General features: G+C 31.4%; 3 protein-coding genes across 3 annotated transcripts; 1 reads left to right on the forward strand and 2 right to left on the reverse strand.

The window, feature by feature from the left end:
• Positions 1 to 2,446: 2,446 nt before the first annotated feature.
• LOC141526046 (uncharacterized) lies at positions 2,447 to 6,185 on the reverse strand. The gene is made up of 2 exons (XM_074240781.1): positions 5,963 to 6,185; positions 2,447 to 3,746 (listed from the first exon to the last, which is right to left on the reverse strand). Exons 1-2 carry the CDS (start codon positions 6,183 to 6,185, stop codon positions 3,577 to 3,579), a joined length of 393 nt encoding a protein of 130 aa, XP_074096882.1. The 3' UTR covers positions 2,447 to 3,576.
• LOC141526048 (uncharacterized) lies at positions 6,027 to 7,675 on the forward strand. The gene has a single exon (XM_074240783.1). The coding sequence runs from the start codon at positions 7,385 to 7,387 to the stop codon at positions 7,667 to 7,669; it is 285 nt and encodes a 94-aa protein (XP_074096884.1). The 5' UTR covers positions 6,027 to 7,384; the 3' UTR covers positions 7,670 to 7,675.
• Positions 7,676 to 9,262: 1,587 nt separating this feature from the next.
• LOC141526044 (uncharacterized) lies at positions 9,263 to 10,529 on the reverse strand. The gene is made up of 2 exons (XM_074240778.1): positions 9,542 to 10,529; positions 9,263 to 9,447 (listed from the first exon to the last, which is right to left on the reverse strand). The coding sequence occupies exons 1-2, from the start codon at positions 9,822 to 9,824 to the stop codon at positions 9,272 to 9,274; spliced, it is 459 nt and encodes a 152-aa protein (XP_074096879.1). The 5' UTR covers positions 9,825 to 10,529; the 3' UTR covers positions 9,263 to 9,271.
• Between the last annotated feature and the right edge of the window lie 100 nt (positions 10,530 to 10,629).

Genomic DNA, 10,629 nt, shown 5'->3' on the forward strand with positions numbered 1-10,629 from the left:
CTTACCAGTAATTTCGTATCTAAAACCGATCTGTGTAGTCAAGGAATAAAAATTCTTCTGGAATAAATTCATTTCTTCTGGTCTTGATGAATATCAACCCGTCAAGATAGGAATCTGCACAGAAAATAAGGCCTATTGGTCTACTTAGCAAAATAAGCTGTTTATTTATCTATTATATATAGTTCCAGTGTTACGATGTTTGTCCGCGATGGACTCCTAAACTACTTAACCGATTTTAGTTATTTTTTTTTAAATATATGTTTTATTCCTACTTGAGAGATAGGATAGTTTTTATTTCAATTAATGGTAGTAATATTTATTAATTAACAATAACATGATTACATATGTTGATAAGCGTCATTAATTGTAAATTTTATAAATCTAAAACAGATGGCGCCTTACAGTTAACTGTAGTACTGCCTGTTATAAATGTATCATAGATAACGCTACGTTTAAATTTAAATTTTCTCAGTGTTGTGCACGTTTTCAAAATCACTCAGCCACAGCAATAAAGATAACTTACTTGTTAGATATTCTAAACTACCACTGCACTCTATCCACCTTGACTTAGGTTGCTTGCATTTTAAAATATTATCAAATTCGTCAAACACATCGTCCTTTGACGGATATTGCGCTAAAACCTTATTTTTTTCTATGTCCTTCACCCATTTAAATGGCACGACTTTATATGGATTAGTCCCATAAGTCGAAATCACATCAAATTTGACAATAGCAAACTTTTTTGACGCATCTTTGATCATCTTTGAAGGTTGAGATAAGACTGACTCGAATATCTCACAGTTCGAGAACAAATTTGAAAAGGTATATTTATAAATACGCATCATTGATACGGCGATGCTAATAAAAATTTTATCACACTTAGTAAACACTCAACCGTTTAGGTTACCTTTATTTTATGTGGCGCGATAAACACAATATGCAAAAGTCATTTATGTTGTATTACATTATCGATCAAAAGCTGTCAATAACAATAAACATCAACGATATTCATTTTGGCAGAAGTTGAAACGTTGTAAAATAATTTATATAAAGTCACATTCATTTTGATTGACTGCTGCTCAATAGACATGATTATGAGCTGTTTTAATCGTCGCGGCAGACAGAGTGGCGCCAAGTCGTTTTTTGTGAGAGAAAATGTTATGCTAAGGACCAGATATGTGCCGTAGTATCGAAACTACTGATAAAAAATGTTCAAATTCTGTAAGTCACTCGCCTAACATTCACGTGTAGATTAAATTTAGTCATGTTCATGTGACACAACTGTTCAGAGTACATGTTATTGGTGACCGATTTGATAAGGAAGCTTGGAAGGTTAAATATAGTTTATTTTAACTTGGTACATGTTTTTAAGGCGGGAAATGATGTGTGATCTCAGACATTTCTTACTGTCTTTCCCTAGGTCAGTAATGTATTAATTATGTGTTGAACAATTCATGAAATTACGAACGTGTTGGAAAATTTATTCATCGAAAGAACCAATCTATCAGCACAGCTAAAAATAACATGTTGCTTTAAAGGTTTGAGAATAGCATCTTCATAATCATAAAGTTGTTATCATTTTAACACATTCTTGAGATGCTGTTAAAAACTCTTTCAAGATCGCGTTGAGAGTGCATCACGATATAGTTTTTCGTCTGATCAATATAGATCTAGTTTCTATCTTGAATTTGTAGTGGGTAGTATACAAAGTAATAAACCTGCTTTGGACTCGGAAAATTTAGGTATTTATCTTTCTTTAAAAGCAAAAAGTGGGTTTAATATTCATTTACTAGCAAATAATATGCCAAAGTTTTTTTCCTCTTCTAAGAAGTTGATAAACAACAAGTGCATGCAATCTATCTCGTTTGTAGCAAATGGTCAGAGTTTTCTTAACGCTTATTGTAGAACCTAAACTTAGCAGTGATGACATTTAAAAACTTATAACTTAAAAAATACAAAACAAGGGAATGCATAATTCCGATAATTAGTATTTACGTTCTGTTAATCATTTCGAGTGATAACCTGCTTAATGTCAACATATCACACTGTTTATATAATCCACTAATTTAAATATTCCGATTAATTCGATTTCTTCGTTACTGTAAGAGACATCATTTAAGCAAAGACATCATTCCGATTTTTCATTAACCGGAAAAATGATGGTTAACGGTCGATATCAATACATTTGTATAGTCCCAATAGAATGGGAACATTTCGCAAAAGATGATTTAGAGATTTTTATATATAATTGTATGAGAAATCATTTCAATAAACACGGTGAAATAAGAGGTACAGAGATTACCATCGGAGAAACGACGACCAAGACGGAGTACTGGAACTTGAAGCTTTGGGTGAAAAGAACCTCTGATAGGAATTATCCAAAACCAGAGGGCTATTTTTGGATGCTTTTAGATTGGCGAGCTCGTCCTGACCCGGTGAGTTAACGTAGCCCTTAATTATTTCTAAACAACCTATTCACTGTATTACCATGAAGATATATCGTGTTATATAATTATAAATTATTCAGTAGCGCGTTAGCGATTAAATCAAATGGTTTTTTTTAGCTCAGACGTCTGGTCTGTACTAACTTACACGATAATTTTATCGGTTTTATTATAAAATAGTAAAATAATTATTTACATGAAATAATCTATTAAAATAACCAATTCTTTTTCGTAAGTTTCATAATTTATCTAAGTAGATATCTGCCAATTTCAATATCATCTAAACAATATTGTAAAATAATTATATTAATTAAAAAACTGTTTTATATTTTGAAGAAAGTAAACGTTAAACAAAAAATATAAAGGCTTTGGAGGTTAATTATTTTTATTAAAAACATTTCACACTAAATTAAATTGACATTTACGGTTGATACACTCAAATCACTTTCCACCAATAAAACATTAAATTTAACAGTTTTTTTAATCAATTTTCATAACTTGAAAAATATGTTTACTTTGTTTCAGGTCCCAGTTTGCAAGTCTCATCTTACGTCAGTAGTTCATAGTTAGTTTAAGAATTTAGTTAAGAATACTAGCAATTAGTCAACGGGTGGTCGCATTGTTTTTAGTTTGTTTATACTGATGCTCTGGTAAAAGTGTCAAGTAATTGGGAATTTTCTTGTGGAGATAGTGCAAAGAAAATAATGCGCTTTAACTAAAATTCTGCTAAGTGCTTATAAATTCTTAAGAAGCCATACTTCATAGCTAAGTTTGTCATTAGACAAATTTGGGAACTAGGGAAATAAAGGATAAAGGGGTAAGGAGGGAGCTTTACTCAATAGGAATTTTCGGTAACTGAAAAAATATAATTCGGATAGCCCAGACCGGGACTCGAACCCGGATCATTTAGTTACGCGCCAAAGGCTCTCCCCTAACAGCTCACACCGAGATTCTTTGCGACTCCAGAATATTAAAGGGTTAAGTGAAATATCCTAGCGAAAGTATGCGGGCCTATCACCTATTATGACCTCTTGAACATTGTAATTATTTTTATAGATCGAAGTAGTAAATTATTTAGTTGAATGTTAAAGTTTTAGTAAATAAGAATCGTATACGTTTCTGAATAAATAATTTATTTTTTAAACAAATTGCAAAAATATCGCAAAATATTCAGTCCAGGCTTTCTCGACGATCTTTTTCTTGGAGATATATCAAGCGATAAAAGCTGGATGTACAAAAGCTCCTCTGGTATATAAGATGAGTCTTGAGAAAGGATGAACCTCAGGCCTTCGTAGTACGTACCTGTAGAAATCAAAATTTCATATTTATTAAAGGATTATAAATTATTGATTTTTATTGATGATGTTAAGATTTACATACAATAAACAATATATTGTACATTATAATATTCTTTTAATTGTATAATGAAAATAGTAGGCTCATTTTGACCTACTCCGTTTTTTTATAGATGGTTTTAAGTTATACACTAAAAAAACAGTATAAGCATGAACTGATACAACGATTTAGTCCTACCGCAATATTTTTTCAGTAACACAGCAATATTAGTATAACTTCTTAACGAAGTTTTGGTTACACCAAAGTACCTATGAACTATACTTCTAAGTAGATTTATTAATATTGAACCATAAAAGGTTATCGTAGAAAGCAATAGAATCTTTTTTAAAGAAAATCTTTATTAAATTTATATTAACTTATAACTATTTGGCGCAAAATTTACAACAATTAATTTTGTTGTAATAAATTAATAGAATAAATGTTTAATATATTAAATTTTTAAAACTAAACATATATCTAGGTTATAAAAATTCTCGCAAGAACATATAGTACAATCTAATGTCGGTAATGTAGTCTGGATTAATGACAAAAATGCTAATTTGATTTATCGGTTTTTTTATTTAAAACATATATAAAATGAATTGTAAATACTCTAAACACTGCTTAAAATAATTAAACTGAATAATTTATTATTGGCACTCTTTTGCGGCCTACATAAAAGTATATAGTAATTAAAAACTTTGCCCATCGAAAAAAAGTCAGGATCGAAATTTTTGCGTTGCTATAGTTTATGCTGATTAAATTTAATGATTTTAAGTAGATTAATTGTTATAATTGGATATAATCAATTAATATAAGAAAAATAAGATATGAACGACCATTATAATACAAATTTAAGAAAAAAAAAGGACCGTAGAATTTAAAATAAAATTTGCAACCTCAAAAAAACGTGATGCTTATAGTAAACACAGTCGGTAGTCTGGCGCTTCGTTTACAACGGAATTTTTGAACGCAACTTGGCGCCAGATTCTACCGAATCTGTGGACTTTTTTGTTGGTGATTATTTTTCTATTCTAACCTAGCTGCATTTCAATAATTCTGTCTTATAAGCAATCTAAACTAAAATAAAGAATAACCAAAAAATTAAATCAATTCCAAAGCCTTAGTTAAAAATACTGTTTGAAAAGAATTGAGAAGTGGTCACTCCATGCAAACTGTATATGTGTATAACTATATGTAGGTGTCGCGACAAAATAACCGCCCGAGAAAATAACCGCGGACAGAATAACTATGCCACTAGATAACCACGGTTATTTTGTCGGACGATTATTTTTTTGTCGCGGTTATTTTGTTATGGCACCCTATATATACAAACAAAAAATTGAAATTATGAAGAAGAATTCGAATTTCATCATTTTTAATTCTTTTCAAACAATATTTTTAAATAGGGCGATTATGTTAGTAAAAAGCAATTCACCCCGGCTTTACAACGGGCAGTTAACAAAAATTTGAAAATATAATGTAACCTATCTCAGCTGGGGATAGTATAGTTTTCCAATAGTGAAAGGATTTTTCAAATCGGTTCGGTCGTTTCGGAGCTTATTCAATGCAAACAAACAAACAAAGAATCATATTTTTCCTCGTTACAATATTAGTATAGATTATTATTGCAGAGTTTATTTATTTGACTGAGTAATAGGTCTTGAGATAAGGCAGTTTTAAGCGCAAACACTACCTATTTATCATTTTTTTTTTTTTTTTCAATTATCAAATTTAAAAATAAAAGAATCAATTTACAAAGGACTTTTATTTATGGACTTCTGCCAATATCTATGATTTTTTTATTTATTAATTACTTGGTCAAAAAGCGTCTTAATATCATGTTCGAAATTCAAATATTCACTTGTTTTACATGTTCTTAAGGAAAAAAAATTTCTTATATTTATTTACTACACAGAAAAAAAAATTTACTTGAATTAAGTAAATAATTTTGAAGAATTTCATCTTCTTGATTTGAATAGAAAAATTCTTAAACTAAGAAATTTTTATTGGTTTAAATAAATTTTACTTAATTCAAGAATTTTTCGTCTTGATCCAAGACAATAAAACTCTTTAAAATTATTTTCTTGGTTTAAGAATTTTTCTCTTGATTCAAATTAATTTTTTTTTCTGTGTATAACATAATTACTTAAAAAAATAATAATAATGCAGTAATAACATACCTGCTTCGCCTACAATGATACCTGTATATTCTTTCCATTCTTCGAGGGGAGTTTCGCAGTAGATTATAGATCTGAAATCCTTGAAGATCCTAAACTTTGACGGATACCGAACTGTAACAGTGTTGGAATCTTTATTGCGAATCCACGGTCTAGGAATACATTTGTAAGGATTAGATCCGTAAGTAGAAATATCATGGAACTTTACAACAACGAATTTCGACATAGTGATGTTAGTGATGTTGTCCCTACCAAAGACGAGGATGAATTGACCGAAAGATCTTGAAAAATTGTTATTTGTTCATCCAGACGAGCTATCCCCACTTTCCTCTTCCTGTCCATAGCATTTATAACCATGATAATAGAGTGTTGAGTGTTATCGTCGTAAAATTTATTTAGGGAGAATATAAAATTTGCTCCTCTATCACTGGTGGGATGAAAAATAGTCATGGGAATAATAAATATTCGAAGATTCATAGTAAAGTTCCGTGAAATAGTTTAATTAAATTTATTATGATCTCCTCTAAAATTATATATGCTTCTATGGTCGCGTCGTTAATGCAGTAAAATATAAAATTTAATAGCCATTAATCGTAAAAGATGATTATAAAAAGAGTTAAGAATACTTGAAAGACTGTTCTCACAAAAATTGAGCTTAAACTATTTCAACCTGCCATAAAGCTGAGTGTTTATTCAAGAATTTTCCGGGATACGCCTTGCTGATGACTCTGCGGCAAACCTAAAGACTATAACTAAGCTTATGGTAGATTACGAATATTTATTTGAACAAGGATTTGGCAGTTGTAGTATGAATCAACACTAAATATTTGACTGAACTCTAAATTCTACGCCGCAGTAATTAATGGTATTTAACTGCGTGACGCGAAAGACTGGAAAGTCCCAAGTTCTTCGAGGAAATTATATGAAAATCTTATAAGAAACTGTATAGGAACCCCAAAACATGACACAGAAATTTACGTGGGTGTCTTGGCTGTTTCCTTTCATGAATTATTTCGATCAGATCTAAAATTAAAATGCGTGGGTGAGTTTTTGAATATCAATTATAAATTAAAGCCAAAAAAAAAAAACATTTTTATTAACTCAAGGTTGCTCACAACAATAACAAAACATATAAATTTTTAATAGCAACACAGTAAATATAACCATTTATATGATAATCAATCGTCATTTAAATAAATCCGTTTTGAACTCGCTTTAAAACGTACATAACAAGTTTAGCAGTAGGTCAAAATTTTAAGCTAACCACATAGCTGTATATTAGTGCTTCTGATTAAATTAACGTGTGACCATTGAACACGATAAGAATGGCCCGGACGTCTTAAATAATATAAATACCAGATATGAGTGAATTATGCAATTAGTCTCTCAGCAAAGCTACTCTACTCTGACGCAACATACAAAAACATGTCTTTTACAATTCACAGAAACTTGTGTTTAGTGCCAAAAGAGTGGTTAGGGTTTAACCTGGACAGTTTAGAAGTTTTAGTGTGCAAAGTGATAGTAGAAGATCTCCGACACAACAGAGAGTCGACCAGCTGCTCAGTTCGCATTGAAAAAGTGTCAGCAAGATTAAGGTATTACAAAGGACACCCTTGGATGCAACGGGTCGACGACGAAAATGAAGAGCCTGAGTTAACGGAGTACTACGGACTCTTCATACCCTGCGCTCATTGCACTGAATTTATGTAGTTTGTTTATTACTATGGATCGAGAGTATCCGGAGCTGTAGTGGAGCTAGAAAAAGTAGCGATAGGTGTTAACATATAAAGTTTTAATTAATAATAAATATGGTATATACGATACTTTTTTTTTTTAATTCTATTAAACCATATAAGCATTGTTAACACAAAACATTGTTAACACAAAAATTAAAACTCTTGAAATAGGTAACGCCCACTTGTTATTGTGTTCCATTAGCAAGCACCCGTAAGATGTGCGACGTCGCTGAATTTTATTTTCAAGGCATGAAACACTGTTTGTTTATATCAATTCAGCATGTAATTCAATCTGATACCCGTCGATATATTACGCAGTTATCTTGATTAAAGATACGGAATATTCAATAACAAACAAGTTATTCAAAGCCAAATGAAATTCGATTCCTAGCAGTATTTGACGATCGTTAGCTCAAGTGGGGCATGTGTTATGTTAACACTGACATGCTTCATCATTTTCTGACAGTATTAAAAACTGTTCAGAATCTAATCGTGTTACAGAATTCTAAATACATCAATATGTTTTTCAATCAATCTCTAAATCTATTTACTGTCGGAGAATAAAATCACAATACTTGTCAACATATTATGTTAGTCATTTACTTCTAAAATACACTTTGTTAGCAAGTTCTTGAATATTCGGTTAGTTAACTTACAACTGAGGTCATCTAGCTATAAACGTCACGCAGTGAATATATTTTTCAATGTTTACAAGGTGCTAACTATTATATCATCCACATATTGTTGAAATAATGGCATCTTTCGCTGAAAATAAAAGTAAATTATCTGAACCCACGAATGATATTGTCATTTTATGCATTTCTAAGAAAATTTACAGTTACAACTTCCGGTTGAACTTATAAACATCATAGTTACTAACTTTAATAACACAATTAAAATAACTTATCTATGCTATTGATTGTTATGTAACAGTCCGCCAGTTCGAAAACAAGCTTATATCATTTTAAGATAACATTTTGAATGTCAATGTCACAGAGATTATAGTTGAAAATCTACTTTCTGTAGATCAGGTTTTTCTTGAATAATATTTATATTATGATAACGATTTGTTGATATTGATTAAATGGCTTAATCGAAAGGTCCTATTCTATCTATCTAGCTATAGACGTCAGATGACATTGAAAGCCGTTTACGGAAATACTTATTGATACCATGTAATATTATAGAAAGCTTTGCTCCAGTGCTATGATCGATGACGTTCTAAAGGATATCTGAATATAATTCTTATAAAAAAAGGGGGTGGTCTATATGAACTTGGGATGTTCAAAGATAATGAGTCTACAGATCAAAAACAAAGTATGACCTAATTCTACTACCTACTACATTGATATTGAAGGTAAGGGAAATTCTTGGCACGCTATTAATGAAAGTCGTCAATTTGGGTCAAGTGGTTTATTTTGCGGATTAGCTGCTAGGTCGCAGGTACAATGCTTGGCAACAGAAAAGGTGTCCGTCCAGTTTTCAAAGAAGCTATTTCCAAAATTGGTTTGTAGACATCGTGTATGTAAACGAAAAAATTACTAGTTGGTGAAGCAAAATACCTTCAGAGTTTCTATTAGTTAAAAACACTCGAAAACCAATTCCACAGCTGATAGAACATCGAGCTTGACTGCTGACGAATCTGTCTTTCTTTGAACTCCCGGCTGAGCTTTTTCCAAACCATGATAGCGCATTCTTCAGGTAAATTGACATCCAAGTGTGCCATTAGAAACAAACACTCTTCATATGTATCTAAAAAAGAAAAAAAAAAAAAGATTGGCTGATTAAAATAACGACAAGATAGATCAATTAGCTAGGAAATATTCTATGAAAATACGTCACTTACCGAGTTCACATATAAACGTGGCTGGGTGTCTTAGCCAAGTTAGTAACGGAGATTCATAGTTGATCATACGATCAATCGAGAACGGCAGTTCTTCCGCCGTGGGGTAGCGCAAAAAAACGTCATCTGAGTTTCCGTATTCGAGCCAGGTTTTCGGGACGCACTTATACGGATTTTGGCCTAAGTTAGAAATATCGTAAAACTTTACAACGGCAAACTTCTTTGGCAGAACCATCTTGCTTAAGCCCAGTCTGTCTAACATTAGAAAAACCGTGGCAGAGCTCATCACTTATGCAAGTGAACTCTTTACTTTAGATTACACGTGTATATATAGGTTTTCTAGGTAATTGAGGAATAAAAACAAGGTGTTATCGTCGCTAGACTTTGGCACGAAATCACATTGCTTGGTAAGCTGACAACATGCTCTTATAATCGCTTTAGGTACTCATAATAAAGTGCAATCAAGTCATAATAAAATTATAATGAGATGATAGTTAAATCAATAATATCGAGAGTCAAAGTTGAGGAAAACAAAGTAATAAATACGTGGTCACGAGGATGCAATTAACCTAGATGCACTTCACCTTTTTCATTTATCTCGGTGAAATAACAACGATTTTTTCTTATTTTTCGACATCAAAATTTATTCTAGTTGATTCAGTTGATAGCAATAGCCTCAATTGAATGGAGTCTCTGAAGAACAGTCAACTAGTGCTTTTGCTCTACTAGTAAGGTTCCTAAGCTTGAAAGTTAGCGGACTTCTCTGATAAAACAAAATGATTCAAAAGAATTGGAAATAACTTGATTTTTAATCATTTTTAATGATATCTAATCCTTCCAATTCTTTCTCTTATGGGCGTTTAACACGGAGAAATTCTTTTTAATTCTCTTTTTTAATCAGAGTTGCTCGTTTTTGAGCAATATCTACCGGATTACGTCATAGGGTTGAGAGTCGGAGAGTTGTTCGTCATTTTCATTCATTATTTAAAAAGCTAAAATCTTAAGACTTAAAAATCAACTCACTATATTATGATCCATTTTTACAACGAATTGTGCGCTCAAAAGCAGTACAAATAGCTTCAACATACATA

This window comes from Cotesia typhae, unplaced genomic scaffold (genome assembly GCF_013202065.1).
Source record: "Cotesia typhae breed Kobodo isofemale line unplaced genomic scaffold, CoteBio_Ctyphae contig_323, whole genome shotgun sequence".
In the NCBI taxonomy this organism is placed as follows: Eukaryota; Metazoa; Arthropoda; class Insecta; order Hymenoptera; family Braconidae; genus Cotesia; species Cotesia typhae.

Coding starts and splice junctions, on each gene's coding strand:
- LOC141526046 (XM_074240781.1), bottom strand. CDS start 6,185: ATGTCGAAATTCGTTGTTGTAAAGTTCCATGATATTTCTACTTACGGA. Junction 3,747..5,962: donor TATCATTGTAGGCGAAGCAG/GTATGTTATTAC, acceptor TGATTTCTACAG/GTACGTACTACGAAGGCCTG.
- LOC141526048 (XM_074240783.1), top strand. CDS start 7,385: ATGTCTTTTACAATTCACAGAAACTTGTGTTTAGTGCCAAAAGAGTGG.
- LOC141526044 (XM_074240778.1), bottom strand. CDS start 9,824: ATGAGCTCTGCCACGGTTTTTCTAATGTTAGACAGACTGGGCTTAAGC. Junction 9,448..9,541: donor CACGTTTATATGTGAACTCG/GTAAGTGACGTA, acceptor TTTCTTTTTTAG/ATACATATGAAGAGTGTTTG.